General features: G+C 36.5%; 1 protein-coding gene across 3 annotated transcripts in view; it reads right to left on the reverse strand.

Annotated features, from left to right (window-relative positions):
• Positions 1-9,267: 9,267 nt before the first annotated feature.
• The window catches only part of LOC143024601 (F-box/WD repeat-containing protein 9-like), a 35,770-nt gene continuing 20,766 nt past the window's right edge, over positions 9,268-24,271 (reverse strand). For 2 of the 3 annotated variants that reach the window (XM_076183451.1, XM_076183453.1), the window contains 3 exons: positions 24,078-24,197; positions 19,043-19,204; positions 9,268-17,424 (listed from right to left, as the gene is read on the reverse strand). In XM_076183451.1, coding sequence (XP_076039566.1) covers positions 17,341-17,424; positions 19,043-19,204; positions 24,078-24,197 — 366 coding nt within the window. In that variant the 3' untranslated portion in view covers positions 9,268-17,340. The remainder of the gene's footprint in view (positions 17,425-19,042; positions 19,205-24,077; positions 24,198-24,271) is intronic. The other variant, XM_076183452.1, reaches the window with a different exon arrangement.

A 24,271-nucleotide genomic window follows, 5' to 3' on the forward strand; every position in this document is an offset into this window, starting at 1 on the left:
GCACTAAACCTAGTGTACCTAGCCCATCACAAATTGAAGTTAGAAGGTCCGGCAGAGTGCCTAAACCCAATGTACAACCAGAAATGGTTTACTACTAATAGTGTATGTTATGTATCACAAATAATAGTATCTAATTTTGTACTTAATTCTAAAGGTTTACTCTAGTTGATATGTCATCACTATGCTTTCTTTTGCAGCCCTTTGGGGAATTACTAACTGTTACTTACTGATAAGTTTATTTTGAGATTTTGTAAACTTGAAGGGGGATGTTGTATTATTGCTATTGCTTTGTACTGTACTATCATTACCATTGCTATTCCATTACTATTGCGCATGTCTGCGTTCACGCCTATGTTGACTGATCTTACATAATAATAAACAGTGTGTACGAGCTTCCCACGCGTATCATTCACCCGACACCAGCCAGCTAAATATTCTTTCATTTTGTTTGTTTGAAGTAAAATGTTTCCTAATTTTGCATTGCATTTTGTATTTTTGTATGTTTTGCAATTAATAAAATATAACAAACTTTTTATGCCTAGGCTAGTTTGTTGTCGATTACAATATGTTCGGAACAGTACTTAAACGAAAAGAATGTGTTTTGTTGAAATATAAAAAATCTTAATTTTGCCTTACATTTTGTATTTTTATGTTTTGCAATTAATAAAATGTAACTATTTTTTTATGCCTAGTCTGTTGTCAATGACAAAATGTTCGGTACAGCATTTTGTATTTTTATGTTTTGCGATTAATAAAATGTAACAGTAAACTTTGTTTATGCCTAGTCTGTTCTCGATAACAATATTTTCTGTACAGTACGTAAACGAAAAGAATGTGTTTCGAAATATTTTTTTTTCCTAATTTTGCTTAACAATGATTTTAATGTAACCAACAAAAAAGGATTTGTAGGTCAAAGATGACAGGACTTTATTCAGTATGCATAGGCCTAGGCTACGTTTCCTAACGAAAATGATAAAAAGTTAATGAATACTAAACAACGTAGCTCAAGGATAATAAGATTTTATTCAGTATGCATTCGTTTCCTAAAGAAAGTCTGATGGTAAAATAATACAAAGGTTAACAAATACAGTATTAAATATCATAGGTCAAAGATGATAGGATTTTATTCAATATGCTTAGGCCTAGGCTACGTTTCCCAAAGAAAATCAGATGAAATTATAAAAAGGTTAAAAATACTATACAACATAGTTCAAAGATGCTATGATTATTTCAGTGTGCTAAATGTACAATATATATATATATATATATATTATATAAAGGGTAATATATACTGTATATATATATAGACCGACTTGCGTCCAGATCGACTTACGACCTGTCTGTCGGAACCGAACTCGGTCGTAAGTCGACGACTACCTGTATCTGTGCTTGGGTGTTTCGGGGATTTTAGCCCCCATCCTAATTGTACCGGGTTGTGCTCAAATAGAACGTCTTGTTTTGTCTTTAGGGTTATATTTCAGTATCACACAAACACATTTTCACTTCTTTTTCATAAATGATTTTTTACCTACGGAATGGTTACGTTAGGTTAGTTTAAGAGCTATTGAACAGTGAACATTTCATGTTAAATACTGTGCTTGTGTGATTCTGGAACTTTAGTCTTTTGTACTAATGGAATAAAATGTTACTTGTTTCTCAAACGTGAATATTTTGTGTTTGTCAAAAATAAAATATTGATGATTTTCACATGGGCCCCTCACACAATAAGACTTTATACAAATGGCTGGCCTGAAGTGTACTGTTATGGGGAACAATAAGCCTTCCATCATGCAAAATCTCAGATTTACCGATACGAAATGATCCGAGCAGACTTGTGTGTGGCAGAAAATCTTTCAGGTTTTCCCGTGCAATTCGTGAAAGCCACAAACTTTGTATTCTGGTGGATTATTCATCAGATATGTCTTCTTGAATTGTTGTGATCAATAGAAAACAATATACTGTTTACTCTACATCCACATAAGACACTAGCACAGTATATCGCTCTCTTACTAAATTTCTTGGAATTTTATGGAAATGCTTCCGAACAATAAGTACAGTAGTACAGGGCAGGATAGATAAGATGGGGGAGAGGGGGATTTGGAGGTTAGTGTAAGGAAAGAATGAAATGGAAGTTAGAGTTGTGATAGGTGTGGGGCAGACCCACTTGCTCGGTAGTAGTAGTAGTACAGGGCAGGATAGATAAGATGGGGAGAGGGGGGGAAGGGGGATTTGGGGGGTTAGTGTAAGGAAAGAATGAAATGGAAGGAAGTTAGAGTTATAATAGGTGTGGGGCAGACCCACTTGCTCGGTTATTTATCATTGGGAATAATAAGTAGTACAGGGCAGGATAGACAAGAGGGGGAGGGGAGATTTGGAGGGTTAGTGTAAGGTAAGAATGAAATGGAAGTTAGAGTTGTGATAGGTGTGTATTAAATATACATAACATATTTATAAAGACTATATATTACTACAAGGGGTAACTTAAATATATCATGTTGTCACAGTAATGATGAAAAATTCTATTCTTATCACTCGAGTTTTTATGAGTGATTCACTAAAGAGAATCGGGTATTTGAGTTACTCGATTCACCGAGTCAGTAGCCTGCATGCTGCAGCGGGTCGAGTACTTGTGCCAGCTGAGCTAGCTATGCTTGAATGTTGGTAATATCTTCATCCCAGTCGAATATTTCTGATTTGGAACCTGCAATTTGACCGTTATTCTTATTCTTTAAAGCCTAGAAGTTAGTGATTGCTCATAAAAAGCTTTTTTTTTTTTCAAAATTAAAATCCTATTCCAAACCGTGATTGCATACCATTTGCCTTGCGTAACTTTTCAACCAACTTGGCTGCCAAAGTAGTGAACAAATAATGTATTGCAACGACATTTAAAAAAAAAAAAAAAAAAAAAAAACACCTTAGTCCTGTTGACATTTTTTTTTTTTACTTTGCTTGCCAGCTACTAGATATCTGAGGGTTTTCCATAACTGTTTATTACCATTTTCTTCAACCTGACCTCTAATATATATTTTTTTAGCATTGCTGATCGAGTTTATGTGATTTGTTCCTAGTCTTCTTGTACCTATCATACTTCTCAGAACACTGTGACACTTTGAAGTCTTTCAGTAGTTTGTTCCTAAGATGACTGTGACTTTGGATTTCACTAAATATCCAACCTTCAGACCTTTGCTTAAACCTGTTTTGGTTGGAGCCACCTTACCTAGAACTGCTGTTAAAACAATCCTGATTTTTTACCCAGACTTTGTTAACATCTATACAATTCAATACTACTGACTAAGGAATACTAGATAATTTTTCAATGAAACTCTCCTTATTTTAGTGTTTCAAGGAGTGAATATCAACAGCCAGATGAGCGTTTACTTGTTTCTTAATCACTTCGTGTACAAAATATTATGTTGTGGTCACTTACACCCTAGGCTAATACACCGATATTTGAAATTCTTTGCTCATCTGTTGCCAGGATCAGAACCACACATTTCCGAAATTCTCGTACATTAATTGATTAGTTCGTTTAGAGATGGTGATCTGCATAGGGCTTTTAGACACAATTACTTGAATCTACGCATGGACCTGTGCTCTTGAGAAATACCGCAGGAATTCTGTTGGTCTAGTGCATGGTGTCGACGAGGTATTAGGATGTCGAGCTAATCGCCTTGTTAGACGATCTGTGTTACACTTGGAGTTCTCACCAGCTAATATACATTGTGAATTTTTTGCTTGCATGGAGGTTAGAGGAAGTTTAGAATGTGAAAAGTCAGGACTTCGTATGTTCATTAGTATGAAGACACAATTTCTCATACCACAGGACCACTGACCTCAAGGCTGCATATTGCGGACTTGAGTAGTGTAGTGTAGTGAGGGTGACCAAGATGTCTCAGTGCTCAATTAGGCATGAGATGCTGCAACATCTAAATTCAATCTCGATCAACAAATTACTGCAACTGTACAACGAAATTTGGATTAATCATGACTTCCCAGAAACATGGAGACATGCCCACGTCATACCTATTCTCAAAAAGGGAAAGGAACCAAAAGTCCTTCCTCTTATCGCCCTATAGCACGTACCAACTGTTTATGCAAAGTATTAGGACGTATGGTCAATAGCAGATTAAAATTCATTCTCGAATCTCAAGATAGTTCCTGCCCAATGTGGTTTCAGGAAAAATCTTAGTAGTCTCGACCATTTGATCAACTTAGAACATGATATTCTTTCAAGTTTCGAGAAGAAAGATTTCCTTGTAGCTTGTTTGTAAGATTTAGAAAGAGCCTACAACATGGTATGGCGATGTGGTATCCTCGAAAAACTCTATGCACTTGGCCTTAGAGGGAATCTCCCTATTTTTATTCAAAACTTTTTACTAGAGCGAATATTCTCTATCAAAATTCAAGATTACTTTTCATCAGTACGCCTACAAGAAAATGGCGTACTACAGGTGAGTGTGTTCCCCACATTATTTATGTTACTTATTAACGATATTCTACTTGCTCCACCTCGGAACCTTACATATTCATTATACGCTGACGACGTCGGAATCTGGCATTCCTTATCAAACACTATTTTTTCTGGCTCTCGTGTACAATTTGCCCTGTACTCGCTCCAGGAATGGTTTGATGAATGGGGATTAAGTTTTCGGAAATAAAGTCAACAGTGGTTGTATTTTCACGCAGAGCACAGGCAGAAATTGATCTGCAATTACATGGAAATCCCATTCCAGTACAAAATTCAACTTTTTTTCCTTGGCCTGAAACTGGACTCCAGGCTAAACTGGAAGGCCCATGTAAAGTATCTATAACTAACGCAACGAGAACTGCCCGCTAAGGCGGAGTTAGGGAATTTCCCGGTGTTGCCACATCTCCACAGATAACACGGCTCACCTGCCTGCCTGCCCGCTCTCTCTCTTCTCTCTCTCTCTATATATATATATATATCACATACTAACGCGTGACTAAATAATATTGCAGAAACCACAGGGAAAATAAAGTCGGAATACTAAACGTTTTCGTCTATTACGACATCCTCAGAGTACAAGAGAAAATAGAACATAATATCTATACAGAAATTGGAAAATTGGGAAAGATTATAGCCACATAAAAGCTATGTATATTGTACGAAGCTTTTATGTGGCTATAACCTTTCCCAGTTTTCCAATTTCTGTATAAATGTTATGTTCTATTTTCTCTTCCTTGTACTCTGAGGATGTCGTAATAGACGAAAACGTTTAGTATTCCGACTTTATTTTCCCTGTGGTTTCTGCAACAATATATATATATATATATATATATATATATATATGTATATATATATGTATATATATACAGGTATATATAAGTATATATATATATATAATGTATATATCGATGATGGGAACGGGCGTGGCCAGAGAAGGGATGGAGTGGCAATCTCGCTCTCTTTCGCTCATATGCCATGTCCACGACTCGAGGAAACTAAACCTTGGTATAGAAAACATTGCTTTGATTTTTACCTCAGTGGTGGTGTGTGACAAAAAATTATAATATAATTATATGTGGCAACATTATAAAATTATAAAATCAAATTTAAGATGAAAAAATTATAAAATAATTATATGTGGCAACACAGGGAGAATCCCCGTGCTCCGTCTTAACGGCCAGTTCTCGATGCAGCGAGTATAGTTGAAGCGTGCAACAAGAGACTTAATTTGCTACGCAAACTAACAGGCACAAATTGGGAAGCAGATAAGAACTCTTTGCTAATGACTTATGAGTCCCTAATTAGATCGAAATTAGACTATGGGTGTCAGATTTATGGTTCGACAACAACAACCATGTTACAACCCCTGAACATCATCCAAAACAAAGGCCTACGACTTGCACTTGGAGCATTACGCTACACAAGGATCGAGAGGCTGGAAGTTGAAGCCAATGTTCCCCCCCCCTCCACTACAGGCGCGAACTTCTTACACTCCACTACGCCACCAAAGTGCTCCGTATCCCACGACATCCCTGCAAGCGGGTGGCGTCCCAATACGAGCACTTTACCAACTCCAGCCTCCCCTTTCCATCAGGATCCGATCCTTGCGCGAGCAGTATTCAGTGCCACTTTGGTCTATTGAAAAATTGAAGACATTCCACATACCACCGTTGGAAAAGATCACCCTGAATGTCGACATCAATGAAGACCTCCACAAGAAATTGTGCTCGGTGGAAGAACTCCGACAGAAGACCCTACAAGTCATCAATGGGTACACTGGGCACAGGGCACTGTATACGGATGGTTCCAAGTGTGGCCGTATGACAGGGACAGTGTATAGCTCCACAACCCGGATGATGTTCAGATTGCCGGGCCATACGAGCATTTATATTGCCGAACTCTTCGGAATATTCAAAGCGATAAAAAATGCTCAATCTGACACACATGGTAACTTTGTTATTTTCTCAGACTCTTTGAGTGCATTACAATCAATTAAGTCAGGTAACCAAATGGAGAATTCTCTCCTGGGCAAAATCATTAGCGCACTTTCGACGACCAACAGGTCCACTCTCTCTTGGGTTCTCAGCCACATTAGGATTTCCGGAAACGAGAAAGCGGACACGCTGGCCAAATCTGCGTTAGAAAATGACTATTATAGATATACCCATAGACATGGGCACTTTCAATTCAATCTTAAGAAAACAAACACATGTTCACTGGCAACACCAGTGGGACAATCTCCATATCACTCATAAACAAAAGGAGCACATAACAGACTCAGACTGGTCAACATCATATAGCAGAAGCAATAGACGGGAGGAAATCACCATGGCAAGGCTGACGATGAATTCCACCTACATCACCTACCTAGATCCTTACATCACTGGCGTATTTCCTCCCCAGTGCAACACCTGCAACACTATGCTATCTATAAGACACATACTTATACATTGCACCAAATATAACACAGCGCCAGGCGCTTATACATCACTGCACACTCAACAACATTCAGTTAAACGTGACAAATCTTTTGGCCAATGACTGTATCCTTATTGACAAAGTAGAGTTTTATTTGCTCACAGGACTGTTGTGGAAATTGTAATGGTAAATTAAACAGGATCGGAGGCTTAATGACCCCTTTATGGGTCGATAGCCTTAATATATTAATAATAATACAAAAAGAGATTGTCTATACCTTAGTTGACTCCTGCAGTGAGAGGCCAGGGTTGCACGTGGTTTGTACTAGTTGTGCACAACAATTGGCCAGGGCTGCACGTGGTTTGTACTAGTTGTGCACAGCAATTGCACAATCGTATAAGTAATTATACCATGATAGTACGATATCTGTGTAGTACAGAAGTACTCCGAGATGTCAGTCAAGTCTGGCACGATGGACCAGTTCTTCCACGGTCTTTAATTTGAGGACATTTAGGCGTTACAAGGAGCATAAATTTTAAGGATATTGTCGGTTTTGAGGAAACTTAGTGAAGACGTGATATTTCACAAGAGTATATTACGAATCGTATGGAACGAAATCGAATTGAATATATAAATTATTTAGCACTACAGAGACAAAACGTGCACTCACTAGAAGGCGAAATGAAGACTGGCCGTTTGGGAGATGCTAAGGCGTACGCCCAACAGGTGTTCAATTCAGTTTCTCAGATGGGCAATTTGACTTTTTAGGGAGGCTATTGAGGACAACGGAGGAAGTCTGGGTTATTTTTTATTTTATTCTATTAATTTTGTTTTTCATTGATGCCTTGTTCCTTTGAAGTAGTTTTAAAATAAGGTTTAATGTTTTTGCAGCTGAAGGGGATTTTATTTTTCAAATGATAAGAATTGTATATTATCACATGGGGGCCATTAGGATTTTAAAGCTGATTAGGTGGGGCATGACCAAAAGATATTGAGAAACACTGGTTTACACGCTTGATCTGCTTCGTTAGGGTTGTGTGTGTAGTGACGTGATGTATCCTACGACCCGTCACACACTGATCTAAGAAATCTTCAAGTTCCTGTAGTTGGCAAGCGTAGTTCGCAAGGGTGTCCCTGCCAGCCAGCGGTCAGCCAATCAGGAACTTGGAAAGCTCCTCACGTTCCCGCCAGCCTCCCTTAAAAGGTCGGCGTTTCGCCGAGATGGGCAGAACAGTATCAACCAGCGTACACAACAACATCTCCTCGTCCAATCTTCTAGCCGTCCCATCGAGCCTCGCCGTCATCATCTGCTACCGCCTCGCTGACGTTAGGCTCCACGTCCAGCTACAACCATAAGCTCCACTAAGCTGTGGCCTTAGTCCGAGCTTCACCTACATTTCTCATGTGACACTTCTAGTGTCGCACCTTGTGGCTAATTGCCAAAAGAAAGAGATTAGATATTTTGTGTTGATTTTCATTTGTCCTGCCGTTGTTCCGAACTAAAACTACTACATGTGTACTCTAAAGATGACGGAACGAATTTTTGGTGTCGTGTGCAAAAAGTCTATTATCCTTTTCTTTTCAGAGCGATTAATGAGCTGTGTAGTGATTCGGTACATTTCTCAGTTTCCAGTAATAATAATAATAATAATTATAACCATAATAATAATAATAGTAATACATATACCAAGGGCTCTTTCTTCCTTACAAAGGAGGTAGTCATAGTCAAAAGGCATAATTCCACACCCACCTATTTCATCCCCACATACTCCACTCCCATTCACCACCCTCCCTTTTTTCTTGGCTCCTCCTGGATGACAACTCCTTTTCCATCCCCCACTCTCCTCCTCGTTTCTCACTCTATCCAGCCTAGTAATTCCTACCACGCTCCTCAGACATTTCATCTCAAATACATTTAAACTCCTCTCTTGTGTTCCATGTTTCTAGCCCCATACAGTGCTGTCGGCACAATCACTCGTTCATACAATCTTCTCTCAGCCTCCATTCCCAAATATCTATTTCTCATTACACTTTTTAATCCCCCAAGGTATTTACTTGCTTCTCTCAATCTACCTCCACTCCACTCCTCCCTTCCCCACCACATGCGCCGCCAAGTATCAAAACCTATTCACTTCCTCCAGCCTCTCTCCTTTAATACTCACTTTCAATTTGCTGCCATCCTCTCCCCTTGTGCATCTCACCACCTTACTTTTACCCACATTTACCTTTAACTTCATCCTTTCGTCAGTATCTTCCCTTATCCGTTCCAACAAAAGCAATCTGATGCGTTCATCAGCGCGTTTGCTAAATCTAAAGCAAAACAAAATTATTTTGAGCCAAAAATTAACAAGATTTTACAGTTGTTAATATGAAAAAACGAGTGAAAGAAAATAAGTTTATAACTTTTTTTGAGACTTTATTCTAAGGTCAGTTTTAAAAATCTGCTCAATCTCACATACGAATAATGTAAAACATAATATAACAAGCAAACATATAATAATTGAAGGTACATAAATCTTGCACCTCCTTGTAAAACAAACTATTTTTTCAATGAGCAGTAGGTTACCTTACATAGTGAAAATACATATAATTAATTCTACAAATCTGAAAAATGTTAGAAAAATAAATCTATTGATTCAAGAATGATTCATGAAACATAAATTATATATTACTTTAAGCTGTTTGACTGCCAATCAAGTACAATTCTAGGAAGAAATTAAATGTTTACGAACTAAATAAGTTTGATCAATCTGGTCCCACTACGTGGATCAAGCAAAACTGTAGGCTATAAAAAAATGTTTGGTGTCATTTCGAATTGAGTACAGACTAATAACATTAAATTCAGTATTCACCCTACTCTTCAATATAGTGAGGTATTAAAGTGTATTCGTGTATAGTACCAAATTTCATATATTGAAATATTTTGAAACTAAAGTAGAACATTTCAGTTTTACCTTAATATCAAACAAGGAAATAAATCCCAATAGGAAATATGCAGTATACATATTTACTATTTAATCTATATTTTTCATCCTGAGACTTTCTTAAATTTTATGTCGTCATTTAATATTTCCATTTCTTGATTGATTTCACACTTATATGGTTCATGCATTAAACAATTTTAGTCAAGATACGAATGCAATATTTATGTTGATCGTTACCATGTACGAAACATATAAAAAAAAACCTCGATGAAAAAACTATCATATTCTAATGGACTAACAGAAAGTCGTCATACTAAGCCAAAAAATAACGTTTTCAATAACAGACTAGAGGGGTTATCACACTGGGCTTCCACCGTCTTCACCGCCAACTGTTGAGAGTTCGAGTGAAAATAACTTCAGTTGAAAAAATATATATATTTTTCCAAGTCTCCAAATATCAAATCACCTTTGCGTCATATGTTGTGAACCTGAATGATAGATTAACAAATTATAAACAGATTCGAATTTTAGACATACTGTTGAAACGCTCTTATAAAATTCTAGATTTCTGTAAGCGAATTCACATCCTAGTTATTCAAATGGAGGTTGGAGGTATGATGTAGGAGCAAAACTAGCCAGTGTAGTAATCCCTCAACTCTGCAGTACTTCTCATGGAGCATATCCATGTTGTCAAAGAAATTGCTTAGGTATGTGCCCTTTTTTGACACATTTTTTACTACGTTCAAATTGCTACTTTTGCCGGCGTCAAGGATGATTATATATATATATCCATACACACTTCTATATTTTTGTAGTTTATACAAAAAAAAAGTAAATAGGCAAGATCTAGTTTGGCAACAGTCGTTACTGAATAAAATATACTTAGCCATGTAATGAGCGTTGTAACTTTTTGTTGTTTTAATAGAAAGTTTTATAATTTTATGGATAGGGACGACAGGTGATATGGGACATGGAACTGACTAGTGTAGACTTTATGATCTCTTGCAGTCTCAATCATTTTTATGTTCTATGCAAGAAGATTAACTCTTGCGTATGATCCGATTGTAAAATATATTTTGTATTTTAATGAAACTATAATAAGAATAAATATGTAGACGTATGGAATATATATATATATATATATATATATATATATATATATATATACACACACACCTGTTTCGACAGTGCGTTAGCCAATATATGTCATGCGATGTTATATGTCTCCACTCTCATTTGAGCGATCCTAATAGTATGAGAACAATATGAAATGGCATATATATATATATATATATTATAAACAATGAAAATTAAAATATTTACAGGGTAATTTCATAAGATTCGTATACATAGCCATGCATGTTCATTTCATCTTGAATTAAAACACGTGTGAATATGCAATGAACCAATTTGTTTTGTGCTAAATCTTATGTAAATTGATAAAGTTTTATTATATTTTGCCTTATTGTTTAGGGCATTTTTATAATTACTATTATTTTCATAATTTAGCACTTTTGAGGCAAACAAATTTTTAGGGTCAATTATAAATAACGTTACCAATACTGCGAAACTATCAAATGCCAATTAGATTACCAAAAAGATGGTATGGTTACGGTAAATACATACAGGAATTTAAGTAAACAATGCATTGGAGGCCACTGACATATCGAGTCGTCACATTCAGACGAATAAAGTGGTACGGTCTAAATATTCAAAACATGTAGGTGTGTGTGTGTGTATGTATATATATATATATATATATATATATATATATATATATATATATATATGTATGTATATGAGTGGATGAGGCAACTTTAGACCATTCTGAACACAGCATTTCATGATTAAAGTTGATTTTCCGTACTTGGCTCGATTTATATATTTTTCATATATAAATATTTTTTCTCGGATAAAGAATACAGTATATGCCTACATTGACATGAAATCCTTAGAACAATTCGATCTGTAGCCGCAATTATTTGCATGCAATAAAGCGTCGTTTACACTTGCTTTTTCACTTTGGAAAAACATCTAAAGACCGGTTGACTCGTCGCAGCTTTAGACGCTGGACGCGAGCGATAAAGTTGAACATGTTTAACCTTATGGCAGCGTCAAACAGTGGAAATTCATTATTCTAATCTCTAGCGAATTAAGTCCAAAGCGAATGGAAGCAGCTGCGTACAAACGACGCTTAATTCGCTAGCGACTAAAATAATTAATTCATAGCGTCTGTTTTACGCTGCGATAAAGTTAGTGTTCAACTTTATCGAGCGTTTCAGTAGCGAATAAAGAAGCTACCTATTGAAACAAAGACGCGCGCAGTAAAGTTGATCATATACAACTTTATCGCAGCGTTAAACAGACGCTGCGAATTAAGACGCTTGTCCAGAGCGAATAAAAGCAGCGCCGTGTACACGACGCTTAAAAAATCTTGGTAATATAGGGAAAAGTGGTGAGATCTTCTTTTTATGTTTATTTCTTTTCTTCGATATTTTGCATCTTAAAATTATAGTGCGTCCTTGACGCCGGCAAGTAGGTAAACAGTTTTCATAAAAAAGGACAAATACAGAACCTCAAAACAATAAGACAGGAATTGCATTCCTTAATAAATAAAATGCAACAGAATAAAACATAAATTAGCAACAATAATTTTTCTCATAACTAGAAAACATCAAAGTGCATCTGAATTATATATCAAAATAAATATAAAGAAGTTTTCTGGAAGCAGGTGGATGAAGAAATCCATAGCAGATGAGAAGTAAGATTTGTGATGAGTAAAAGATTACTAATAGTGAAAGTCAGTGTTAAGTGGATAGGAATGAGGACTCAAAAATTTGGTAAACACTTGGAAATTCAAATGTTGATGCTATACAATGGTAGAACGAGATGCAGTTTTTCTTTTTCAAATTAATGTAAAAGAAGTGGAGATGTAGTGGCACTTGAAATCTGGAGTGGAGGAAGTGGATGAAGTGAATTCAATGATTATAAAAAGAGGGAGATAAGGCAATAATTAGGAAGTATTTATGAAGGATATGTAATATACGTTACGAGAGGAAATTACCCAGTTACTGAAAGATAGCATGCATTGTGGCAATATATATGGGGAAAAATGGCAAACTCAAGTGCAAGAACTATATTAATAACCTGTCCAGCACCCTACATACAGTGTATGGCATTATTGTGTTACAGTGGATGATGAAAGGAAAGTTGAGGAATAGTATTTTTTGTCAAAGAATGGGATATGAATATTAGATAATCATATAAGCTCAGTGAGAAAACTTGCAAGAAAAGAAAGTGATTGTGATTATACCTGTGTTTTATGAAATTGGAGAAGTCAAAAGGGTTGATAGGAAGAGTTACGGAGTATGGAAGACCATGTGACTGAATGGAATGGGGTGGAGGGTGGAATAATTATGATAATCATTGAATGGAAATTCATGAGCCCAATGGTACTTGGGTCCTTGCTGTTAAGTTTTGAAGATGGGTAGCTGGGAGATGAAGATGATTCTGATATCGTTCTTCCAGTACCACCACTAGTAGATATCCATAATCAATCTGGCACTTGAAATTTCCACATTTTCATGAACTTCCATTTATTTAACACTTTTTCTCATGGTTTGGCATTATTTATTTTTTTCTTTACCAAGCTGTGAAAAAAAACAATAACATGTACAGGCTCATAACTGTTACTTGTAACAATTTTGTGCCATTCTGGATTGCTATTCAATGCAGTATGCACTATACTGTACTACCTAAAGCTAAAAAATGCAAAAGCCCACCTCTCGCTCATTCGCTTCACTCCCTCACAACTCTCCTCTTTTATTTTCTATTATTACTATTTTTGTCAGACCCCACTCACATGCCTGCATTGGTATCAATGAAAATATAAGTCTGGAGGAAGAGACTGGCCCTAGGGTGAGAAAGAAACTAAAGGGAACCCTGAGAATAGTATGAAGCAGTGGTTCATAACACCTAGGTCATGACCCAAAGTTGGGTCGCCGGGCCATTTGAATAGGTCCTTAAGGATTTGTGGACTTATTATTTTCCCAATATTCCTTATGAAAATATTATCATGAATAATAATACTGTATTCGAATATCTAAATCATTAACATCTAAGCACAATGTCAGAGATGATTTAATTGAGTACAATTATTTTAAAATTTAAACGAAACTAAATGTTTAAGAGGATATAGATTGCCATGATCGATTTGGACAGGATTTTGGGTCACTGCCAAAAAAAGTTATGAACCATTGATATAAAGAAATAAAAGGCTGTTAATAGATGCAATGAAGGGAATGCAGAAAACAATAATTGTGCCCGTTGTTATGTATGGGTAATGAGTGCGGGAGAGATAGGTTTTGTGAAAGCTGCAAAATTGAGGTACTTGAAGGCTACTTATGGAGTTATGAAATATGCCGAAATAAAGACTGATAAATGTTTACGAATGAATTGTGGTGCAGATGGAATTAGGAGGAGTAGAGCAGGCCAACCTGGAGTGGTCTGGTTATGTTATGATAATGTACAAGAATTAAATGTTTTCAAAGACGTTATGAATCAGTGGTGCCAAGAACGAGAGCAAGGGGTAGACCTATGAAAATGTGCCCAACAAGCATATGGTCAGGATATCAAACAAGTGAAAATGTGCATTGACGAGAGGTGAGAATTGGGAAAGAATGTGTAGACAAAACTGATAACCTGCTCCACGAAAGAGATACACTGGGAATAAACTGATAATAGTATTGGGAGTGAAAAATCATGCAATTTTCACGTGGTAAGCATGAGGGAATGAAAGGGAGTGAAGATTCATCCTTCCCATTCCTTGCTCTGCAGGAAATGGCATATAAATTGAAAAATAAAGTAAGCTAAGCACCAAGTCAGTCAATTAGATATATTACTTCTATTTCACGATCATATGTTGGATTGATCGAATTATAATTTCTTGATCATTTTGTGAACACATCTTTAAGTATCATGTCTACATACCCATAAGAAAATAATGGAAAGGTTTGAAATATAAAATTAAAGCATCATTAGAACCAATATCCACAAAGCAAATTCCACCTTTGTAACTGTCCATTAATTAAAAATCTTGTGTTAAAAGACTGCTACAAATCATGATGGCAGTTAGAGTTTCTTAGCTGAGCATCATTGATGTCAGTATCAAGCCAAGAATTGTACAACTTTTAGATCTTGGATAATTACATCACACAAATTCGTACCGTATTTCCATATACCGTATTACTGAAAATTTTCTATGGAATTCTCTTTCGTAATCAGCTAGTGGTAACATTGTTTTTCTTTCTTTAATTCCATTATTTTTTTCATATTACATTGTGTTTAGATATGTATCATTATATCATACTGTAGCTATGCAATGTCATGATATCTATCCACACTGATAAACTGATTGATATCACAGAGTAATGAACATGCATGTAAGTTTACTAGTTGGAGGAAAGAAATTAATTACATTAATTTTCTTTCCCAAATAAAGGTGGTGGATGCAGAATGCTGCCACTGTGTTCCTATTTATGCCATAGGTAACTATATAGGATAAAGTATAGAGACTATGAATCCCACACCTTGTATTTTTTTTTCTACAAAAAGTCAAGGCATACGAGCCTGGCTGGAGGATTCTGACTCAAATCTTAGTAATTGGATCATTGGTTGTGTCTAGATGAGGTATGGGTGAGAGCAATAGGTAGGATATTAGTACTATATTTGTGGGAAGAAAGATGGATGTGTTTGAGTTAAGTGAAATGAAACTGAAAGGGAAAAGTAAGTTGGTGTTTGGGAACATGGTGGGTAGGGTAGGAGAAGTGGCAAGTGGACAATGGAAAGGAGTGGCATTGCTGGTAAATGATAAGATTGACTTAGCCACCCCCTTATATGGGGAAGAGGGCCTTTGATAAATGGAAGTAATGTATTGATGAGATTCCAAAATGTGGACTGTATCAAAGAACACATATAAAAAAAAAAAAAATGAAATATTTGCTGGGGAAATTTGCTTTGTGGATCCTGGCTTAGATATGTAATTCTTAAATTCATATTTCTACTACCATAAATTTCAAACCTTGTTTTGACAGTCTAGAAAATCTGTAAGCCAGATGGAACAATGCATTTGAGGAACCTCATCAGCAACACAACGGTGATAATAATTCCATAATACAAATAATGATAAAATAAATATAAACCATGATTACAATAAATTATGATAAATGATAATTAAAGTCACAATAAAAATTACCATTAAAGTAGCAGTAAGCCAAAATAATAATGATAAAACATGATTTAGATTAAATTCAAATTATGCTGCAAAAGATTAAATCTACATGTGACCAGAACTTAACACTAATTTGGTATTAAAATCATAGCACATATAAACCTTTCAAGACAATCCTGACTTGACAAAATTATAAATCTTAAAGATTTTTTTTTTCAACACTGGTATGAAATTTATCCTAAGTATGCTTTAAGCCATCCTTTATCACTTCTGATATTTGCTGCATTGGGTCAGGACTTGACGCAAAAAGGTTAAATACCCAGTATCCATTATAAAGCTTCAATAATACCATTGCACATGTTACATTCAAAAGTAAAAACTTAAAGCTTTCCACCCTATTTTCTTTCACTAGATGAAGTTCTTCTTGTGCCTAGATTACACCATAGCATTCTCCAAGATCTTATAGCTAATACACTCATTTCTTTCAATTCAATCCAATATCACTTCTAATCTTCAACAACATGCACTGCTCTCCTTGGTCTATGAATACATCTAGCCAACATGTACTTGATCTTCCTGCAGGGTCTTCTAAAGATCATTTCTACTGTTAATACCATTTCACATCTTCAGTATTTGATCAACCTCTCTACAAGGCAAAATAATTTCAATAATGCTTTCCTTCTCACACCATGACTGCATCCTCTAACTTCACACTCTCTACATGATTATTCCCTCTGATATTTAACAATGTAAACAAATATTTCATTTCTAACACATCTACATCTTCAGTCTTCACTGTCTTTCTGTCCAAAGCTTTGATACTCTATGAGTAGAACTACCACATTTCACTTATTTATCTTCATTTTACTATTCATTCTTGTTCTTTCTCCTATCTCTTTTAATCAATTACTCATGAATTTCCCTATTGCCTTTATTCTCTTTCCCATCTGACCAAACTACATTCTCCTGATCCAACTTTACTAATTTCAAAACTTCTCACATCTCTGTATCCTACTAGCAAGAGATTTTCTTCCTCTCCTTCTTTACTAATACAATACTCTTCCTCAGTAATGGTAATCTTTCTCAAGTCTCATTACTACTATAATGAACACAACTTAGTACTCAAATCAATATACCATATCACCACAAACAAGACTTATGGAGGTTTCTAAATCCAGTTTTAAATCCTTCTCAGTAGGAGTTCTATATGACCATTAGACAGTATTGGATGGCGTGTGCACACTTTTCAACCATGCTTTTCACTGTCTCAATTCTTGAATAACCTTTGATATTCCCATATCTTACACTGTCACCTCAGACGGAGCCCAAACCTTAAGGAAGTTTGTGTGGTACGTGCATGCCAATACTCCTTGGCGATAAGCAGTCTGGCAAAAAGCAAAAATACACATTATTAAATGCTAGTAGCATAACTAATAATTTTCTTAGGCTAAAGATGATAATTTTTTCCAGAGTCAAAAGTGACAAAATCTATATACCAAAGGCTTTTCTCCCCTTATAAGGGGAGCAGTCAAGTCAGAAGGGATGTATCCACTTCCATCCACCACTCTTTCCTCCCTCTAATTTAGTGACAAAATACAGTATATAAAACTATCTATATTCATACATACATATCAAGAGGCCTTCTCCCCTCTTATAAGTGGTGGATGGCCAAATTAATATACATAGACAGCAAATACCTTTTATGTGGTGTCAAAGTCAAAGTATATATCCAATTAGCAAAACCATTTCTTCCTCATCTATCTTTCATATTTCCATACCACGTCTTTTTTCCTTAGTTTCCCAAACATCTATTAAGTTTTCCCTTCTCCCCATTCACATATAAATGTCATTACTTTAATAATAATGCTCTGATATAACCCTCCAGCCTCTCTCACTACAATCACACACCAACTCTTTCCGAACTGACATATGAGCAAAGACTGTCCAAACTAAATTACCAACTTTGGAACAAAGAAGGGAAAGAGGAGACTTGCTGACTATCTATAGAATAATGAAAGGAATGGAAGTCTTAGATAAGAATGACTTGTTAATATGTGACAATGGTAAAACAAGAGGACACGAAAAGAAACTAAAAAAGGATAGTTACAGAAGAGATTTGAAAAGGTACATCTTCCCACACAGAGTGATAGATACTTGGAACAAATTAGACAACGAAACAGTGTATGCAAACACTATTCAAGATTTTAAGAAAAAACTTGATGCTGAGAGATACAAAGACGAGTCACCACGAGCATAGCTCTCTTCCCGTATAATACAACTAGGTAAATCAGTTCCTGATCCACAACAATATGAACCACCTTCAACTATGTTTCCACAGCATGGTTCTCAACAGTCAACAAGATAAACACAAATAATTTACAAACTTTACAGAATGGAGCACTGAGAGTAATAACAGGATACATCAATCTTGCCCCTACTGGACACCTACAAAGAGAAACCAAAATCCTCCTCATAGGACACTCCATGAAGACGACAGGAACACAATTCTATGCCATGAGCCCTAAACACCACACACACCCATCACACTTTATCTCACAAGCACCACCGACATAATGAAACAAAAAACTAATGCAGCTACTACTCATTTATAACAACCTGTCTCCAATACCAAACGAAAACATCCACACAAAAACACACTAGCAATCAAATCACTAAACAAACCCTAGGCCCCAAAGAAGAACCTCTCCCATGCCTGATGAGAGCCACACTAGTACACGTGCACTCAGGACACCATCGAGCATTAAAACAGCACCAACACAGAATAGGCCCGATCACAGATTCAATTTATTTATTCGATTTTATTTATTTATTATTTATTCTTATTTTTTGGGGAGATAGGTGTTGGAAAGATGATCCTCTTTGAAGTCTGTCCCATAGAATCTCTTTGTCAAGTGTCCATCATTGGTTCTATTACGCATAACAATTATACACAAAAGGAATGCTAGTTAAATCATTACATACAATCCACATTCTTGAACTTACCCCTACACACTGTGGTTTTGTTTCATCTGACAGAGTCGCCCAAGTCTTGGCTGGCCAACTTGGGCTATGCACTTTAATGCTGCCATCACGTGAGGCTGTCAAGAGACTGCCATAACCACCAATCACCTTTGTTACTTTGTCTGTATGGCCAACATTATCGGACTGTAAGAGAAAAGAAAGAAAAAATGTATATAATAATAATTAGGGGTGTGCCAACTAATTGGCATCAGCAAGAATTGGCACTTTTTATGTGAATCGGCATGTTTTTGTTTAGAATGGGATTCGGCATCGGCAATATTTTGCTGATGCCAATGCTGATGCTTTTAAAATAACAGAAGTCGGAGTAAAGGCTAGAGCAAATTATATTAATTTCTAATATTATTTTTCTATCCTGATGGAGGGGTGTGTTGTGTATTCAGGGATGGAATGGGTGGGAATGATTTTATGCCTTTTCCTTTTTGGCTACCTCCCTTGTAAGGAGGCAAAAGCCTTGGTATATGTATGTATGTATGTACTCATAACTTCTGCCATTTCTTGTTCTGCTGCATATTCATGACTTCCTTGGTGCAGCTTTTCCATTTCCTGTTTTTTAGTTTACCATTCACATATCTGTAAAATAGTTTAGGCTGTTTCTTGCATTTTTCTATAATTTCCTTTTCATAATTTCTCTTTTCTTCTCTGCGTATTTTTACCTAATCTTTTCTTAGTTTGATATATGTTTGCCATTTCCTCGTTTCCCCCCCCCCCATTTTTTCCAGGCTTTGTCTCTTATCCTTAGCTTCACTACATTTCTTGTTGTACCAGTTCTTTATGCATGTTCTTTCTTGCTTTTGTTGTGGTACATATTTGATCACACCCTCATTATAGATTTCTTTAAGTATATTTCATTTCTCTTCCATCCTTGTTCCTTCATTTAGGAATTTTTCCAAATTTGCATTACAAATTTTTCGAGTTTCTCAAAATTCGTTTTGTTGTACATTAGTCTTCCTATTCCATGTTTCTCATTTCTTCTTAGGTCTATTTGCTCTTTTAGTTTGAATTCTATTAGTACATGGTCACTCTTTCCTATAGGTGTTTTGTAATCTATTCTGTCTACAATTTCAGTCTCGAAGTTTCCTCATTGTTTCTGTATCTGGTATTTTCCTTTATCCACTGAGTCATTGTGTATGCAATGATCATAATATCGAGTAGCATGCTGCCCCATATGTCCTCTCCACCCTTTACTGTCATTTCTTCCCAACATATTTCTTTTGAGTTAAAATCACCCATAATTACTGTATTTCCTCTTTCAGTATATCAGTTAGTTCATATCTAGTACTCCCTCTCCTTGTTTTTTCCTTTCTATTCTTCATCCAGCAGTTGTATATACCTTATCCTACAGTGTTTGGTGGTAGATTACCTTTTAGTTTAGTTTCTACTATTCCCATTATGTCCAGTTTTTCTGATGCCAGGTAATCATTTAGTTCATTCAGTCCTGAGATCATTCCATCTATGTTGGTATAGGCTAATTTTAATTTTTTTCTTTCTCATCTTTTTCTGTCTGCTTTGTTTCCTTTTTCCTGATATACCATTTTCTCAGCCTCTGGTCCAAAAAACAAAACAAAACAAAAAAACAGTCTCAGTTCTTTTCTCTTTTTTTTTCATTTGTTTCATTTCTAAGCTCCTTTTCTTTTTCTTCATCACTCATTTCTTTTTTCATCCATATATTTTTATGATTTTCACTGTTTGCTAGTTTTGCTGTTCTGGATAGTACTTCCTCTGCTATCATTTGTGACCCAAGTTTTACTTTTAGTGGCCTATATTGTTTTTCTTTTGAGTATCTACCTATTGGATGGCGGTTCGAATCCTGCCACCGTTGAAGTTGAACCAAGGGCATAGTTCATTAAATTCCACACTACAAAGGCCTCTGTGAGGGGCACCATCCTAGCCTTCCGATAGGGGGGAGTTTGTGATGTTAAACCATATCTAATCTACCTATTCTATATGTTTCCTCAATTTCTTTATCCAAAGTTTGATCCTCCTCTTGAATCTCTTTCAGATTTTCTTTAGCGATCTCTTTTTCCTCTTCTCTCTGATACCTAGGAACATCATGCTTTTCTTTAACCCCTTCCATACGGTGCCGCACACGTAGGCGTCATGAGGAGCAAGTGGATTCGCGACGCTGCCATATCGGCGTCTTGATTATATTTATTGTAGTCGCCCCTGTGTTTTTACATTCTCCCAAATGCGCCCTGAATCCCATTCTCTGTGGTTTTCAAAATTCGCGGGTGAAAGAGAGAACGATCGATATAAGCGGTGACTATATTTTATGATGCGAGTATTATTACGACACGTCATACGGCTGGCATTGGCTGCTGCCCGCGAGATTTAAGTCCCGTACCGAAGTGGTTAATACTGTAGATTACAATGCATCTTTTTTTTGCCCACTGTATCCCTAACCAAATTTCCTTTCTCTTTAACCACTTCCATAAGGTGACGCCTATGTAGGCGGCATAAGGAGCAAGTGGGTACTCGATGTTGCCGACGTCGCCATCTTGATTATATTTATTGTAGTCGTACCTACGTAATTTTCATTCTCTCTAAACTGGCTTCATCAGTTTTCTATGGCTATCAACATACACGGGTGAAAGAGAATGAATGATTGAGCACTGACTTTATTTTTGATAATGCAATTATAATGACGCAACATCGCACGTTGGGCAGCTAATGCTGCCAGACGTGCGATGTGCCCTGTAGTGAAGTGGTTAATCATTTGGATTACCATTTCCTTCGCATTGTCCTTAACCTCTTCACGCCGGGCCAAAATCTCGCGGGCAGCATTAGCTGCCAGACGTGTGATGTTGCGTCATAATACTCGCATTATAAAAAATAAAGTAACCCCTGTAATGCTTGTTCTCTTTCACCCGTGAATTTTGATAACCATAGAAAATATGATGAAGCCAGTTTACAGAGAATGGGGGTATGCAGGTACAACTACAATAAATATAATCAAGACGCTGATATGGCAGCCTCCCGTACCCACTTGCTCCTCATGACGCCTGCGTAGGCGTCACCGTATGGAAGGGGTTAACTTGTTGTTCCACTTTTTCCTTAAGAGATAATTTTTTACTTTCCTGTTCCACCTTCCACAGTTTTTTATTTCTTGGAAATCATTTTCTTTAATCTTTTCTTCTACTTTCTCAGTCACTGCCTGTATTTGATCCTTCATCTCTTTCTTTAATGCCTCATTCCTAGTCACATCTTCATTTTTCAATCTTATATTTTCTCCCTTTATCCTATTCAGTTCCATTTTCATCTCATCTATTTCCCTGTTATTTTCTTCATTGGCCTTTCTTAATACAGCTACTTCTTTTGCATTCATTTTTCAGTTCAATTATTTCATCTAACAAATCATTTATTTCTCTATTTCTTAATATATTTTTAAACCTGGGTTCTCTATCCGTGTCAATCCCTCTATACATATTGCTATTGTTTCTATTGAACTTCAAGAAGGCATTTCTATCAAACCTTTGGTATGTCTATGGGGTCTCATTCAGACACTTTTTTTTTTTTAATTACAACAAGTGGGGACTCAATTGTACTTACGTCAAGACATCTCTTTGCAGTTTTCTTTTCTCTAAATCTTTCGTTTATTTCATCCACTGTTGTCACTGATCATGCAAAAGAATAATTGAACGAAGATACAAAGACTACATTGTCGGTCACATTAACTACAATACTCCCTTCCCATTTTCTGTAAACAACCAGGTGGCGGATGGTTGGTTCCAAAATCGTTTGTCGGCAACTCACTAAATAGAGGTTTGGAGCGTATTTTTGGGACGTCTTTCTTTGATCACTACTCATGTGTGTGTGTCATTGTGACAAATGGAAATAAGCTACACTCCAAGGACTCGAACCTTTGCCTCGATTCCTTGTGGTGGAGCTTTTAAATATATATATATATATATACATACATATACCACATAAAAACACTCCCACCCATTTCATCCCTAAATACACTCCACACCCCTCCCACCCTTCCTCTCATCTGATATATATATATATATATATATATATATATATATAATGATGTGGTTTAAAATCACACACTCCCCCGTATTGGAAGGCTAGGACAGTACCCCTCACAGAGGGCTTTGTAGCGTGGAATTTAATTAACCATGCCCTTGGTTCAACTTGTATATGTATACTGAACACTGAGACATGCCATATTTTTATAAATTTAGGGATCCATTCATGAGTTTGGCCTAGGGCCCACAAGTAGGTAATAAATATTCTCTGCCTACCATACTTTTCCAATACTTCATCTCAAAACACTTTTAGGTTCTTCCTTCCCCCTCACTTCCACTATCAACCATCCATCAACAGTCTTTACCTTCTTGCTGCTTGTTTTTCCCACTCCTTACTTTTTTTCAATTCCTTCCTAAACATCTTTATATTCTTTTTCACAATTATCCATCAAGCTTACACTATACACAATAAATATGAAATAAAAAACCCAATTAGTAATATAATCATCATTAATTGATTTGATTTAAAGTCACAAACTCTCCCTATTAGGAAGCTAGAACAACGTCCATTAGAGAAGACTATGTAGTGTGGAATATAATGAACCATGCCCTTGGTCCAACTCACCGGTGGCAGAGTTCAAACCGCCATCCCCTTGACCTCCACCATAAGTTAAGACACTCTTCTCCACTTGGCCAGCAAGCATCCACGTACTCAGTGGCGCAGTTGATAGAGTACTGGACTGCCAGTACGGAGGTACAGCAGTACCTGGTTTGAATCCTGCCCAGGACCGAAATTATTTCGGTACTGCTGTGCTTCGGGTCGTTACTCCGACTCTCATGGGCGGGGAGTTGGGTGTGTGTGTGTGTGTAAGGTCATAGGATTACCCATAGATCGATCATACGAGCTCTGAGCTCTCTTCCGGGAGGGAAATAGCTGTCGATCACGAGTCCAACACGTGATCCAAAGACCAAGGTGAATACATATATAATGAAAAGAACTCAACAGTAAACGCAAAGAATAACTGCACCTTAACAATTGCGAACTCAGGATGATTTGGGTCCATCACATGAACTATTCCTTTACTGTCTCCTAAGATAACTTCCCGTGACCCCATCCATATTGAGGAAACGTATGCATCACTGCTCACCTGTGGACAACAAAGACAAATTAAAATAATTGTACTAATTGTTACATCAAGTTTCACTGACTGGAAAGCTGCAG

This window comes from Oratosquilla oratoria, chromosome 4 (assembly GCF_046742065.1).
Source record: "Oratosquilla oratoria isolate Oo_2021 chromosome 4, ASM4674206v1, whole genome shotgun sequence".
NCBI classification, from domain to species: domain Eukaryota; kingdom Metazoa; phylum Arthropoda; class Malacostraca; order Stomatopoda; family Squillidae; genus Oratosquilla; species Oratosquilla oratoria.